Raw genomic sequence first — 16,603 nt, forward strand, 5'->3', positions numbered from 1 at the left:
CGCCAGTCATGCGGACTGCAACACACATGATTGGTGGGCCTCGCGAAAGCATGCGACTCAATTTACAGGCCTGTCGGCTGATGGCAAACAATGATGATTTATTATCTAAACCCCCACAAATTTGCACCCTGTTAGAGAACCCGCCATTTACAGAGAGCCCCGTCATAAAATTAATGGAGCCCAGAGGGGTCACCGCAGCGCCTGGGGGGGCCATTGATTTAATAGGAGTTTTACATCCTTCAGGAGAGAGACTGCACCAAGGCCATGCAGTGAGATGTAGTGGGGCATGTCTCATTTAAAAAAAAAAAAAAAAAAAAAAAAGGCCTTTCACCCACCCACACTACAACATGCTATATCCCACACCTCCACAGCCACGGGCTTAATGACGTAAGGCGGTAAGTCAACAGGGCTAATTAAAAACAAAACAAGGCACTGAACCATCACGCTAATTAAATCAACCACCAAGACCGTTTCACCTGGAACCCTTTCCAAAACACACCGTGGCACTTAAGTGAGAATCAGGGGAACGACACACACACACACACACACACACACACACACACACACACACACACGTGTAACACAGCTAACTGAGAACTTTAAGCGGATGCTTCATGAATAAAATATCCGATGCGGTTTGTAACAAAATAAGCAGCACACATTTAACTGAAGCTGTATTCCATCAATAACCTTCGGCTGTGAAACAGACGCTAACGCCCGTCCTAAAGGAAACGTGTACTTCCAGGCGTCCTGTAACCCTGTGGATGGGCCGACTTCAGCAGCACGACTGCAGAGTTAAAGCTGAAGCTTTTACGGCCTGAAAAATTCATCCCGCGAATCGAAGGAAATGTAGCTTACATAAATAAAACACCACGGAGTAAAACAAAGAGCAATCTGTATGAATAATGGAAACCGAAACACGGCACACGCGATAGGATCTGTCCACATGCTAAACTCTCAAAAGCACCACTTTCCATATTTGATTAAAGGCAAATTCTGTTCAAAATTTTTTTCTGTGGTAACTTTTGTATTTTTTTGCAATAGCCAAGAAAAGCATTTTCATCTTAGTACATGGAAAAGCCCGTAACAGTAGATGAAGTCCGTTTCCAGGCTTTTGAGTAACATGCAGCATCGGCAGTGAGGTCTTCATTCTGAGGCAAGGAAAAATGAAAGGCACTTTACTGTGGCAGGACAGTGTACATAATGACAAACAGAAATCTGTGACTGGAAAACCCAAACATAAAGTTTGTCTTCATTTGTGATTTGCCCTAGCCGGTACCCTACATTTTTTGGACCCGCACTTTCTCCATAATGCTTTCAATGGGCATTTTAAAACCTGAGTATGTTGAAATAAATACCAAGAAAAACAAACAGCAATGGGCTTTTAACATAAATGACAGCAGCTGCCTCCCTCAAGAAGCTATGAATGTCCCGCGGTAACCACGGAGACCAGGGGTCAGGGGCGGGATCTTCCTGTGGCCCTGTCTTGCTGCTGTAGGCCCACTCCATGAGGCTGCCAGGGACTCGTACAGCAGGCCTCTCTCACAACAACACCACCACCAGCTGTCACAAGCTTAACCTTTCTCTGGCCTTCTCTCTATTCACACCACTCGGGTCGAAAAGGCTGACCTGCAGCCCCAGTGAGGGCTTCATTAACCTGGCCGCTAACCAATGAATCACTTATGAAGAATGCAACTGATACCAGCTAACGAGGGCTCATTTGTGCTGGTGGACTTTGGCCTGGAAAGCGAGAAACATTGGAAAATTTCTCTGTTTTCGAATACCGCAACATCCTGCCAAAGTGCGACTTCACAGGAAACAGCAGGTTATCAACACCACCCTCAAAACCTGCTCTCTCCCGCGGTTTCTGCTCCTCGCCTGCAAATTGGCTTTTTTGAGCGACCGAAAACAACGCGTATCTCCTGTTCCCTCCGGTGGAGTGTGCTGACACTGCGGTGGAGCAAACACCAAACCAAGGCGGCAAAGTCATTTTGGGCACAACGTCAGCGAGTTCAATTTGGATGCTCTTAAGCTTCAGCCCTTATCAGATTCCAGGTCCTCTGTGCTGCGGCAGCCCGATGTTCCTTTATCTCCTGCGGCCGCCTCGTCATACCTCGAGGGCAGATGGCTTTGCTCTGTTTTGATGAAGCTTCGGTCGCCTTTGAGGGACCTGGGGAACAGTAAGCACTGTGAGCTCATTTCTACATAAACCAGCCCCTCTGGCCTGACTGACTCCACCTACTAACAAAACCCCTTCTGTTAGCTACTGCACCAGGCCTTTGGGTGCCCTCCCAGACACTGAATTCCTGCAATTAGTGACACTGTTCAACTTGTGGTCATTCATTCTATCCTACTTCCAGATCAGCCCCAAGTGGTATCTGCATAAAACTGCAGGGCTTAAAAGAGAGTTCTATTAATAACCGAACACTCAGTTTCATTAAAGCTCTTGACACTACAAGCAATGTGGGCTGGGAGGAGTCCTGGCGCAAACCATGTGCGAGACCTCTCCAGGCCACATGTGGTCTGTTACTTACAGCAGACTGCTCACGTCAGCGGACATTAACTGCGCTCTTTGACTTCCTGTTCCCATGTCCCTTCAGGAATCAATGATCCATCTTTACGACCACTTTACATTACATTATTGTTATTTAGCAGACGCTCTAACCCAGAGCAGTTTACATAGGCTGCAATTGTTATATGTTATCCATTTATACAGCTGGATATTTACTGTGGCAATTTCCGGGTTAAGTACCTTGCCCAAGGGTACAGTACTGCCTGCTACAATGCTGCCCCATGAAACCATCATCATTGCAAGACCCTTGTTTTTCTCCACTGCGAGTGCAATCATTTGGACTTGAATTGTCTGGAACAGCCAGTTACTGTACAAGGACCCTCTGGCCAAACCCCTCAAGAATATCCACAGTCTGTAGTTTGTAAGAGCTGTGCTCAGAACTCTGCAGCTCTTTGCATTCTGTAGGTGCCATAAGCTATCTGGGAGCAGCAGTCTGAACCAAGCCCCAGTAAACAAGACACCAGAGGAAAGTATGTTGGGCAGAGGCAGAGGATTTTGGGGTGCTACAGATGCAGATTTCGGTGCGTCAGCGTGGGGTCGGCGGCTCTCACCCTCTTCAGGAGCCGCGTAGAGTCCTCGCTGATCTGCATGAAGCGCATGATGACGTTGTTCAGGTAGATGTCGCTCAAGGTGGCGTGGTCCTTGCTCTCCCGCCTCACCTGGTTCAGCAGCAGATACCAGCAGTTAACCGGGGACAGCAGGTTCTGGTCTTTCCTAGGGAGAGAGAGAACGACAAAGCGGGATTGAGAGACGGAGAGAGAGAGAGGGACTGTCACACCTTGTTTGAGCACTCAGGAGAGCCGAGCTGACTGGAATCTGCCCTCTGCGAGCTGTGTGCCATCTGTCCTGAGAGTTTCAGACTTCAGCAGCCAGCAGCTCTGTCATCCAGATTCTCCATGCAACACCACATTTGAGGAGCTTTTTTTCCTTTTTTTTTTTAAGTGGATCAGCTTGCATCACAAAAGTAGAGAAGCGTATTCAGAAGTCCCCTGACGATAGACGGCCTATATTATACAGCCGGGGACTGCAAACCCAGGGCAGAGTGAAGGCACTGCGGCACGGCCGTGACGCGGCTTCGTCTCAGGGTTTGCGTCCCAGACATTTCTGGGGCATAGCTGCCGCGGCGTTCTGAGCCGGACTGACTTCTCGCAACAAGGGAAAAGTCAGGAACCTAAAAACAAACTCCCAACTGCGTTCTTTGGAGGGTGTTCAACAGAGCCTGCCGGGTTCGGTGGAGCGCTCACAGTTCTGAAGCACGAAGCCACAGCCAACAGCACATTCCTCGCTTCTCTCCAGCATTTCACAGCAGCAGGGGAGAGTAGCTGTCAGCGCAAGCTTGAAACCCAGCTACTGATGTTTCCAGTGTGTCGGTGTGAGAACATTCCACAGCGTGTCACATAATCTGGCCAGTCCCTGTGAAACATGCTGGTTTACGTACAGGACTGGGAAGGCAAACAGCACCCAGGCCAGAACACACACTCTGATTTCCCCCACGTATGTCCAGCAATAGTGTTCTGTGTATCAAGTCTGAGGCTCATTGAGTCTTTGAAGTTCTTATTCAAACATTTAGGACATCGTGGTGAACACGTCACACCTCCTTCACTTCCAACACAATGTTTTTTTTTCTGGTGAACTGGATTTTTACTCCAATCCATTATTTAGTTAAACTGTGTATAAACAAAGGCCTGTCCCTCTCTGCAAAAGCTTTTCCAGAGAAGTTCTTCAGGGTCAGAGTGAAGCTTGTAAACACTGATAACCTAATTGCTGACCTGGACAAAAACCTCTGGCAAAACACACACTCACGCTGTGTATGTCATTATTTCAGTAAACACACAGACACACGCATACACACACACACACACATACACACTCACGCACACACACACAGACACACACACAAACACACACACACACAGACACACACACAGGGGAAGATTTCTGACACTTGGTAAGCATGCCCAGTGGATCGACTTCTTCAGTTTAATTGAAAACATGCCTGGTCCTCTGGGGGCACAGGAAGAGGAAAGGGGCTTCGTTCCCTGGGTAGAGGAACCATATGGAAGCTCTCCTTTCGGCTCGTCCTGTCTCTGAGCTCTGGCGGAAAGCTGGCCCACCACGTGTCAGCACAACAGGTGAAGCTCCGCACCATTCCTCCTAACCCTGACCCGCTGCTGTCTGACGTCACCCGCAAGCGCCTGGACCAAACCTCAGAGCAGCAAAACATCCTGACGGATCAAAAACGCGGCTTTTGAACTCCCCGAGATATCAGAGGAAAAACAGGAAACAAACTTCGCTGGACGAAAGACAGAAACCACACAAGGGCAAAATGAAAAGCACGCTCGCGCACGCACGCGGGTCACAGAGGGCTAACGGGGATGTCTCCGTAAATCAAACCGCCGACTCAGCTGTGCTAAAAGCTGGACGATGCATCAAAGCAATGTGTGCAGCATGTGACGGGAAAATTAAAAACATTAAATATAAAAAAGGTATAACTGCCTGGTGGTGGGAGATTAGGCACACTCACTCACAGCTGTTAATGCAACCCCCACCCCGCAGTGTTTGGGTATGAGTGAATAAAACAGTGGGCAGTTTGTCTCTTTATTTTCAACTCTCCATGATCCTGCTATCTGCTTGTGCCATACACACAACTCACAGCTTACAGTGCAGCCAAAATGAACATGGATACTCAGAGCCGAAACAGATGTAGGTACAGCAGACCAGAGCAGAAATGGAGGTGGGTACAGGAAGACAGAGACAATATGGAAGTGGGCACAGCAGATCAGTGAGCCAAAATGGAGGTAGGTACACCAGACCAGAGCCAAAATGGAGGTGGGCACAGCAGGTGAGAGTCAGAATGGACACGGATTCATAACATCAGCTGTGACCGTGGGTTGGATAACAGTGCGTTTCAGATCCCTGCTTTGCTGGCTGTGTGCTGTGACTCACTCTCATTTCAGATTCACTTCACCACGCAGACATCAGGCCCAGGCTTTGTGAATGACCCAGCCCGATTCACCAGGAGATGCACCGGATGGGCCTCGCACTCACAAAGATTTATGCTTGTGTAATTCAGCCGAAAGCGATGTGCATTATGGGTCGTGCTCGGTCACACCTCTGCAATTAGAATGCAGAAGAAACAAAGGTGCATCTGACACAAACCTGGGGGTTGGGTCTCCGAGTGGACGAGAGAAGGAGAGAAAGCCTTTCAATGAACAGAACCCGTCCGATAAATCAAATGCCTCTGCGCTGTGTCACGCGCTCGATAACGAGGTTACCTGCCATCCCAGCAGAGCTGTCCGCATGAGGCTCTGGGTAACACAGCCCCCTGCAGATAAGCAACTCCTGGAAGTTCGATGCCCTACTTAGGGGCGGGAAACACACTCTCAGCCTCTGCTTCAACCTGGAACATAAACTGGGTCAGCCACCAGAGAGAGGAGGCGACCACAAAAAGGGAGAGACTCGAATCTCGGGCCTTCTCAGCCTCTAAGGCAGCCAGGTATTCCAGCCTCAGAGAGAAGAGGCAGCTGGGAAGAGGCAGAGAGTCAGTTCCCTCAGCCTTGGACAGAGAAGGCTGTCAGTGAGATAGAGAGTGACACAGTCAGGGAGAGGCAAAGAGTCACTTCCTCCAAAATCCAGGATGGGGGAGTAAGCCAGGTCCTAATGGTGACACAGAAGACCAGCCAAAAAATTAAAGTGGATGAAATGATCAGAGTGGAATTAATAAATTGCATTATTTTCCAGTGAATATTGATTTAATTGTGTAAGATTGCTCCATGATAATTGCTGACATTTAGCAGCAGGCTTTCCCCATGACCATTTAAAAAGGTCTATCAACCAGCAAAACAAAATGAAAAAAAAAAAACATGTTAGAGTGCAATCACTGCAACATAATTATCTTATTATGACCACGGATGATAATCAACACTTACACCAGCTGACAAATATCAGGATGGAATCTGACCAAAACAGTAGTTATGTCAGAGAGGGATCATTCCCTGAGAAATTAATATCCACCAATGTGTTATTTTCTCTACAATCAGCTTTGGGGCTCTGATTTTTTTTTTTTTTTTTTACCAACTGAGAGAATTACTTATTGAAGCCTGGCAACATAATGATGGTGTGGTATTGATTTTCTTTGCTACACAACACACACTGCTTAATGCAGACAAACTTCAAAGTTTATTTGAGCATAACACCAGTTTGTAGTGCAAAACACAGTGCTGTCGCTTGGTTGTGAAAACACTGATAAAGACACTTGATTTTCACTGCAGCACACTTGCATAGATACAATTGGCAAGTTTGGCAATGGGATTAGAGATGTAAGCCATTGCAAATGGTAACTGTTCCAGTGTGGGGATTTCAAAGCTGTCTTGGAGCATTTTACTAAATTTAATGCTGCATCACTACAAGCAAAATCTGATCCTAAAAGTGGCATAGAAGAAGGCTGGATGGGTGTTCAAAACTCAGGTTCAATGCACAAATGGGAAATAGCAAAGGCATGTGTCTTACGAGCTATTCCCAGGGACAACACCACGACCACCCCTGTGCATGTGAACACTGAAGTTACTCCCTACACACACACACTGCTCCGCCTTTTCAATTCTGCACATAAGCACAATGCACGGATGAACCCTGCCCTCCTTGGAAGCAGATCTGACAGCCCTACCGGTGCCCTGAGCGCGTGCCACCGTCTCTGCCCAAGTGCATTGTGGGGAAAAAAATGAACCACGGGACAAAGGACAAAAAAGCTGCTGATGCCAGCACACTGGCGAGGAGAAACCAGAAAGCGTCCACACGGGAAGTCCTTCACAGGAAGCCGTTCACAGGAAGTGCTGCCAGTCAAACTCCGCTCCACTGCCCTCCACGTCTACCACTGGGTGCAGGTACAGAGAGGGACAACAAGGAGACACATTTAGATGGAAAGAAAGAGGAAAGAAAGAGAAGAGCTTGGAAGAGGAGCACAGAGACAATGTAGCTATTTAGCATTCATTTTTTTTTTTATCTTTGTTTTCTCATAACTGGATTTTATCTTGGAATAAAACTCCACCTCCAGTGCTCACTGTCCAGCTACTGATTTCCGATGCCTGGCAACCAGCAGCACATCCTTCCAGAGCGACGCCCAGCGTTATGGCGTCTTTTATCATACCTCGTAAAATACGCCCATTAAAAACCTATTGATGCTACGGTGATGAATAAATTCAGGCTTTTAAAAGGGGGCAGCAACCGTTGGTGTGGCTGTGATTTCCGAGTGGTGCCAATAAAGATACTGCAGGACTGTTTCTCTGGATCCACACCTCTCTCCTGCCACTAAGCAAGACCGAGAATGCAGCATTCTGATTTGATGTGGCAGGCCATCTGTATTAATGAGGTGGGTCTGTACCCATGAGGTGACAGAAGAATGTAACACCAGGACACTGGTTTAGACACAGGAAACGGCTTGACTTCAGAAATGTTTCGCAATTTCCTGATGGTCTGGTACGCGCAGGTGTCTGTGCCAGAGCAGGCCGCCAGGTCTTTATGCTGCATCTTAAATGGACCGCTACAGGAAGCTCTGCCCGCTGCTCCCTCGTACCCACCCTCGGTCTGTCCCCCGCTGCGGAGCCGCAAGCCGCAGCGCCGCGTTAGCGAACAGGGAACTAGGGCTGCGTCAACATGTACCCGCAGTTCCCTCGGCAGCACAAACAGCGTCTCTTCCCAAAAAACTGGCAGGGTACCTCTTCTGAGAGCTTACTTTCTAGACAAGAAGCAAAGAGCGTATGGCTGACGCCGTTCTCTCGGACACTGAGATATTTACTGCCGGTCTCAGTTTTCCTCAACACCAGTCCACAGGAGCCCTGCTTATGGATTTGTGGCTCTCTGAGCCAGATCCCTGGAATACTGGAACAGTTTTACAGGGAAGAGAGCTCCTCGCCAGACATTAAGGAACAGGCCAGCCGCTGCAAGGCTGATTTATGTACTGTGTTCCTACTTTTAGACGTTTGCAGACCACATTAAAACCCGCAGAACGTGCTTCACAGACTGACCCATCTTAAAATGATGCTCTCTGATGGCGTCCGCTGATCCTACAGCGCAGAAATGTCTGCTAATTACAGAACAATTTGAGTGTGTGTTTCTGTGTTAATGTAGTAAGCTACACACAGGAGAGCGATGCTCTGTTTTTACAGATATGGATGGAATTCAAGGAAAAAAAAACAGACCACCACAGACAGAAACTTTTTACACACACCTCATATTTATAGAAGGGAGATGTAGGCACACAGCTCTGCTGTATGGGTTTTACAGGTAGTTTACCACCTTCCTAATGGTTTATCCATGTCATAGTGCCTTTTGTTTTAGTTCGGATGAATATGCTACTTAGGGCTCTGCAAATGTTGACTCAACTGAGAATTACTGTACGGATTTCTTTTTAATAAAAAGGAAAGAACATCGGGCGGCCTTGTATGAAACTCCTCACTAATCCTGCAAACAGCTGCGAAAGCCATTCCTCCGTTTTCCCCAGCGCTGTCTATTTGCAGAATCTGAAGGCAAACATCGGTTCCCGTCTCTTTTTACCCTGTGCGTTCATGTGTGCAAATAGCATGTAAATGCCTTCTTCATAAACCGCTGTGAAACGATACCGCGAGTGCCATTTTACTGAATCTCAAAATTCATACGACTCTCCTCACTGAGAGGAAACTCAGTCGCACCATGCACGTAGAGACCTCCATGAGCAGATGAAGCAGCTTAAAGAGGATTCTCGAAATGTCTCTTCTATAAATTCTCTAAACCAAAGTTTTTTCTTTTTTTAATCATCGCCATGTCTGGGTATCTAGGAGCCAGCCGTGGATTTTTTTCCTCCGATAACATCATGAGCCTGGTGCCTCATTTCGTCCTGAACAAATCGTTACACGGTTAAGTCTTTGTTTACAGCGCAGAAACCGCCGTGTTGCGGATGCAATAACCGCGGAGGAGCGGCGCTGACGCGGACGCTCGCTGATCGCACAATGAGCCGCGGCGTTTTATTAGCACCGAGGCGGGCCGCGGAGGCTCTCCATCTCCCGCTTACGACTCCCCAGGCCGCCATTCGGCCGAAATCTCATCCTAAAGGAGAGCAAGACTGCAGACGTCGTAAAGAACACCGAGAAACATGGCCAAAACGCAGACACTCCGGAAACAAAGCGAAACTAGGAGAAAGGAAAGGGATACAGAGCAGGATTATGCACTGCGGGTAGAGAGGGGGAGAGAGAAATACTGATATGGGTATGGATATTTATTCAAGCGCCCCACTGAGGAAGGGCATTATTGATATGGGTACTCGTTCTAGTACCCCATAAGGAGAGTTGCGTCAACGTTGGAATTGCACAGGATATTGCATCTCGGTTTCATTTATTCATAGCAGGAAATAAGTACATGAGGAAAGAGTCACACGTTTTATATTATCTCAGACATCTAATCTCAGGGAGTAAGCTCTCTGATATTACTATAAATTTACTGGAGGTGATTTATTAATGTCAAAAAAAAAAAAAAACGACGATTGTTATTAGGTCTAACTTATTCTGCTGTATACTTAAACCTCGATGCCTCAGTGAAAACATAGACATTGAGGCAAATATTAATGAGGCTAAACTGCAGTTGGGTAGAATGCAACAGACATTTAAATGAACACAAACAGCAAAGGAGACGTTAGTGCCACCTTGACCAGGTGAGGAATAATTTTGACTCTGAGCATAAAGCATGCATGTGTGAATCACTAACGACACAAGCCCCACTGCTCTTCCACAAAGAGCTCCTCTCTTCTTTGTGGGCCCTGCTGTTCTCTTAAAGGCATACCGAATGATTCTTTTCCCCGTAAATTATGATTTTAGCGTAACATGAGGATAAGGTTGTAAAAAGTCAAATCATTTTTTACTCTACCCAAGTCAGTCAGACAACAACTGATGTGTTTCGATGTGTCTGTTCATAAAGAAACCTGTTTTGTTTACATCAAAGCCCCGGTGGAGAAACAGAAGTGATGACATGAGATTTGCTGATGTTCAAGGAAGAAACCTGGAGCAAAGAGCCAGGAGTGAAGTAAGCTGCAGCAAGCGTCAGCAATGAGGTCATGTGCTGCTGTCATTTTAAAATGTGGTCAATTGTGACGCATGTTAGCAATGTACGCTGCGTAGATGTCATAGAATTTTCAAGCCCCTGTAGTGACTACTTTCAGGGTTTCCGCTAAGAAGAAACATGTTTTTACCGAGAAGCTGCCTAGACATTCATTTATCCATCCGGCAGTAGGGATTTGGGGGCTCAGATCTTAATGTAAATTCCTCCATGAGGGAGAGGCAGTATATCCACCAAATCAGGGGCGGGATTTCCCCTCTGTCGGTCACATTCCGGCCCCTCCTGCTCACCTCCTTTTTCATTTAGACTTCATTTCGAGGGGAAAGATAGAGGGCTGGCACGAATGCCTGCTTCCCACTTATCACCATGTTCCATCATACCTGTTCCTCGATCACTGACCTGCTCTTAACGATCACACAGCAAGCAATTTCATTTTGGTAGGACACCCATGCCCAAAGCAAGACAGTGAGTAAGAGGAGTGGTAATGAGCTACTATATGCTTTAAGGATGAAATACTGTTTCACCAGTTGGTGAATATGTAATAATGATAGCACAAACACAACTTCCAAATCCATAACAGGAATAGTGGCTACTGCTGGGATGGGATACAAGCACGCACACACACACACACACACACACACACAGCCACAAACAGCCACAAACAGCCACATAGCCACACACAAACATACACAGCCACACACACACACACACAGCCACGGTGCCCTCACTTGTACTGCTGGTGGTCCTTGGTGCTGCGGGTCTTGGCCATGAAGCGCTCGGCCAGCTTCTCCAGGTTGCGGGAGTACTCCATCTCGATCTCGGACTTCTTGCGGAAAAAGTCCTGCAGGTCCTGGAGGAGCTGGACCCGCATCTCTGTCTGCTGCTCCAGGCATTTCTGCTGCTCCACCAGCTGGGCCCGGATCTCTGCGGACAGAACCAGGGAGAGACAGAGTGAGACAGAGTCATCCTCAACTGAAGCCACAGCGATCACAACACCCTCTACAACAGTACGCACTGCTATTCCTGTTCCAGCTGTGTATTTCACCCAGATCTTCATTTCTTCATCTTCACACGGAAAATATATACCTTCATGGCAGACTAATGAATGGTTTCTAAATAAATAAATGAAAGTCAGTGTAGTTAATGTTGTTTATAAATGTGAAATTAGAAAATCTAATTCTTGTGCAATTGTAATAGAAATGTAAAAGATAATAATTTACCTTTGTGTATAAAAACAAGAGAGATTGTTTAATCAAGAGAGAAGAGGTAGAAAATGCCACTACAGGCGTACAGATAAATGCAGTCACAATCTCACCACCAGCTGAAACAATGCATTTTTAATAGGCCATTTCAGATGTCAGACAAATACCATAAAGATGACGTTAATGAGACAAAGCCAAATTTAACACAATACAAAGCACCGCCGGAGGTACACGCAACAGCGAACGGGTAAACATTTTAAAGATAAAAAGCTCTGTGCTCTTTGCACCGCTCCGTGCATGTGGCGTGAGACTCCTCGGTATATCCGAGCACCGCTGCACCATGCAGGGAGAGGGGAATGCCACCCCCCCCCCCCCCCCCCCCCCCCCCCCCCCCCCTTTTTTTAATCACAGTGAAAGTGGCTCACAGATGGGACCCTGGGGCAGAGTGACTCTGACACCATCGCCCATTTAGCAGCCATGAGGAAAAAACCAGGGGGGATTTGGGGGGGGGGGGGGTGTCTTGGGGGGGTCATGAGTATTTTTGAAGCCTTCTGCCCCCTCCCTGCAGATTCTGGTCCTCATGTGATAACTCACCTGCCACAGCGCGGGTATCTCATTAAATTTACATTGACAAAAAAAAAAGCCCGATCTCAGTATTGTGACCATTTCCCCAGCCTGTCCCACGGGAGCCCCGGCCATCTATAATGCATTTCTTACAAGGTGAGATATATATGGGCATGACATTTCCTATCTGGGCAGGCTGAGATTGATGGGGTTATCGAGAAGCACAGCACCTCGGCAGGAAAGGCCTGATGGCATCATTTAAATGGTAAAACCTTTAAAATGACCAGACTATTCGATCCGTTTTCTTTATCCCAAAGAAAATGACAATCAGACTATGAGACTGCGGGTCATGAATGAATGCATCCCTAAATCACATTTAGCCTTATGTGATGCTTAGCTTTCTCAATGCCATTTCAATTTTCTTGCAGGTGCACATACGACACATAAGAACATAAATGCGCATGTAAAGATTATTCCCAATGCTTAAGAAATCATCACAAGAGAAACTGATCTGAACGTGTCCCAAAGCCACTGAATTGATAATAACGAATCAAAATGTTAATACAGAAATATGTACAAATATGATAGAAATATGATCTCGGTTGAGTCTGTAACCCACATTGTGAAACCACTGAGAATACCACCACAGACAACATTTCTGATAGGGAAGGCACACGTGAACAGGCGGCCTCATTACACACGAACAAAACAAAAGATCTCGTCAGATGAAACCAATAAAATAAAACAACTGGGAGATAATTCACAGGCAGGCATTGTCAGCATTCCGCTACCAGACAGACACCCGGACACACACACACGGACACACAAACACAAACACACACACACACACGGACACACACACACACACATATACTCACAAACACAGAGAGCACCAAACAAGGCAGGTCAAGCTTATGAGCCTGACCACACAATTTTACCCTCTAACCCGTCTGGGTAAATAGTTATCTGCACTGGCTGAGAGCATCTTCTAATAATGCCAATAATGTAACCCGATGCGTACACAGTCATGCCATCTCCATCCTGAGACAGGGGTAAAGCAGAGGTGTTCACAGCTTTGGCTAATTGGGGTTTATGGGATTTCCCCCAATTCACCAGCATCCTGGCATCCAGCTACAGCAACACATGATCAATTAAGCACTTCAATTAAGACAAGCCTTCAGAGGTTTTATTTATACGTTCGCTCCAGACGGGCTCCACAATGCCAAAATTACCAAAGGGCTGACTTCATTAATCAGCATTAAATGCTCCCCTGTCTGGGTGGATGGATGATGTAGGTTGCAGTCTATTAGAAGTGCTGGACTGGGATTATTCCTTCCCGGGGCTGGTCTCCCCTGAGGAGGAGCTGCTCTGTAATTCTGGCACAAAAAGTGGAAATAAACCATTAGAATGGGAAAGGGGGTGGAAGGAGGTGGGGGGGTTAGCTGCTGTTTGCCGTGACTGGCGGCTGGGGCGGGGCGGGGCCGCAGACAGACTCGCAGCTCAGCAGGTGGCCACCGGCCGCCGGCCGCCCCGCCTCTGGGCCCCTTGTTCGCGAGGCGCTTTAGGGCTTTCTTCCCCGCCTCAGCCACAGAAACAACACTCATCCACCCCCCGAACGACACTCTCCTCTGTCTGCCGTGCTACTAGAAGCGGGAAACCGTTCCCGTCCTTCCACAGAGGGCGGGCAGAGTGAGTGTGAGTGTCCCCCTCTTTAATCACTGGGCTACACTCTTAATTTGGGGGTGTCCCGGAGCACCGAGCGCTGAAGCTCCTTTCTGCAAACGAGACGCAATCAATCCGATCAGGCGCCTAACTGCAGGAGGCGTGAGCGCACGGGCTTAGCGGACTTCAAAGATCACGGTGTTTGTGAACGACGGTGGAAACGAAGCGCTGTGAATGCGAATGATTTCTCAGCCTGAGAGCGCATAAAAACTGCACTGAATAACGATGGTGAAGTAAAATCCAGAGGCGATGGCATGTATGCAAAAGAGCAAAGAGGATTAATATGCACAATTACCTGCGAGTCTGCCATTTCTGAGCCAGTGATCTGATCACAGGTTGCAGGCAGAATGCAGTGTGACTGGAAATTAAATTTAAGGTAAAATAAAAAAACAAGCCGCACAACGACTGGTCTTATTTCCTGTCTTTTAGGCAGTGAAGAGTAGAAAAGAAATCCACTCAAGACATTATGGTTTTAGTCAGCACTTGAATCATTTTAGGTTATATCACTTAACACATAATTTCATACACATGGTTCACACAAACACGTGATCTTACCCTGAACAGGACCAGCGATTTACATCTTAATCTTAGGATAAGATTTGGTGTGTTTTTTTTTTCCACTGAGGCTAAAGATTAGCACCAAGTGTTCTGCATTTATCAGTGTGTGAGGTTCCCTCTCTCAGCCTGGTGTTAAAGAGACACGCGTTCAGTACAAACAGGCCGTTTCTGCTGAGCGTCCTGCATTTCCCTCCATCCCACAGCAGTGACGGCTGGACGCTCCCCTGCGTCCCTTTGTTCCTCTTTATTTATTCAGGACACAAACTAAATGAGTTCTGCAGAACAAGTCGAATCCCCCATTCGGGCACATTCTGCGTGGATTTCACTATGCACACTTTCGTAGCATCTTGGGACGGTTCCAGCAGAAGAGAGGCCTCTCTTTGATCAGGACTGTTTCGACAACGTGTCAAGCCTCCCGCAGACGCTCCATGTTAAAATCAATTAGCCAACACTCCTTTTCTCACATTTCTGACAGACCTTTCCTGCATAGACAGATGGGAGTGTCATTTTAACCCACAGTGGAGTTTTTGCAACGCTCTATTTGACGTTTCATTTCCACAGTTCTCTGTAATGTTCGTTCTGAATTTGGACGTCCTCCCATCTATGCCTCTCATCCCAGCAGGAGAAGAGGTACTGAAGTCCTGAACCTCATTCTCTGGGTGTCTGCGCTTTTTTTTTTCAGGTCTTTGGGTCCTCGCGCTGATTCAGGTGATGGTCTGTTATTGAGAACATTCCGGAACCGGTGATGTCATCGGATCAGCGCTCATCTGCATGTGGTGCCTGAGATCAAAGCGCTCTCTGATCGACATCAAACAGAGCGGGAAACAGGAGAACCTGCCCGCCGCCGTGACCTGGCACAAACCTGCCAACCATCCGGCGGGAGCTCGGAAGTGATCAACAGGTTCTTTGAGGTGATGTTTTTGGGGCGTGTGGAGGGGGTGTAGAGGTGACCGCAGTCGCTCCCAGGAGTTTCGTAAGTGCTGAGCTCATGGGGGTTGAGGATCTGAGAACAATGTGGGACAGTGCTTTACGCACATCGGTTAAAACGTTTGAATTGGAACCAAAGCCCTCTTGTTCCCGACTGGAAGGCATCCAGACTCTCTCTTTGAAGACTACAGAAAAAGGGAGATGACCCACAATCCCTTTCAGTGCTCACTCCTACCAAAGTCAGAGAACAAATGCTATGTTGCCATGAGAGAGAGAGAAAGAGAGACAGAGACACAGTGAAAGTGAGAGAGAGAGACACACAGTGAGAGTGAGAGAGAGACAGTGAGAGTGAGAGAGAGAGAGAGAGACACAGTGAGAGTGAGAGAGAGAGAGAGACACAGTGAGAGTGAGAGAGAGAGAAAGCATGTGTGTTCTTTCTTTCAGCAGTAGTAGTTTGAAACTCTTCCAAAGGAACAGAAAAGACAACACAGTCCAACCCCTGCTGGTAAACACATCGCCCCTCCTGTTAACACGTCTTATAACGCCCAACAACTTCACTGCACTCAACCCCCGAATTCCTGCTGCCAGCCTCCATCTCCATTCTTCATCTTAGACCAAAACTGAAAAACTATGTAGGTCGTAATGTACCGCATTCCTCCCTGAAACGCAACTGATGAAGAGCACCTGAAATAGCAGGGGAACGTGAGGAACCTATGGCACATGTAGGACAAAACGCAGCCTCACCATCTGTTTTTATTCAAGCTGGGGAACATTGCCTACAGTATGCACAGAGGGGGAAAAAAACGGGACTAAATGAACAGCGTGGCAGGTAATTACGCAACATCGCATCACTCTCCCTTGATCATGAGACTTCAGTTTTGAAAGCTTGGCTGCATCTCGCGACCTGACCAATCAGCTGCCTGTTCGACAATGCCGGTGGGCACACACCCCTGCACTAATGACACATTGGCAGTGT

The 16,603-nt window shown here is 47.4% G+C and overlaps 1 protein-coding gene across 4 annotated transcripts in view; it reads right to left on the reverse strand.

Moving 5' to 3' along the window:
- srgap1a (SLIT-ROBO Rho GTPase activating protein 1a) overlaps positions 1-16,603 on the reverse strand; it is a 93,263-nt gene that overhangs the window by 45,969 nt on the left and 30,691 nt on the right. For all 4 annotated transcript variants that reach the window (XM_036518360.1, XM_036518359.1, XM_036518361.1 and 1 more), the window contains exons 2-3: positions 11,383-11,578; positions 3,124-3,286 (exon numbers count right to left, since the gene is read on the reverse strand). In XM_036518360.1, the coding sequence (XP_036374253.1) occupies positions 3,124-3,286; positions 11,383-11,578 (359 nt within the window). The remainder of the gene's footprint in view (positions 1-3,123; positions 3,287-11,382; positions 11,579-16,603) is intronic.

This window comes from Megalops cyprinoides, chromosome 23 (assembly GCF_013368585.1).
Source record: "Megalops cyprinoides isolate fMegCyp1 chromosome 23, fMegCyp1.pri, whole genome shotgun sequence".
Classification (NCBI taxonomy): Eukaryota; Metazoa; Chordata; class Actinopteri; order Elopiformes; family Megalopidae; genus Megalops; species Megalops cyprinoides.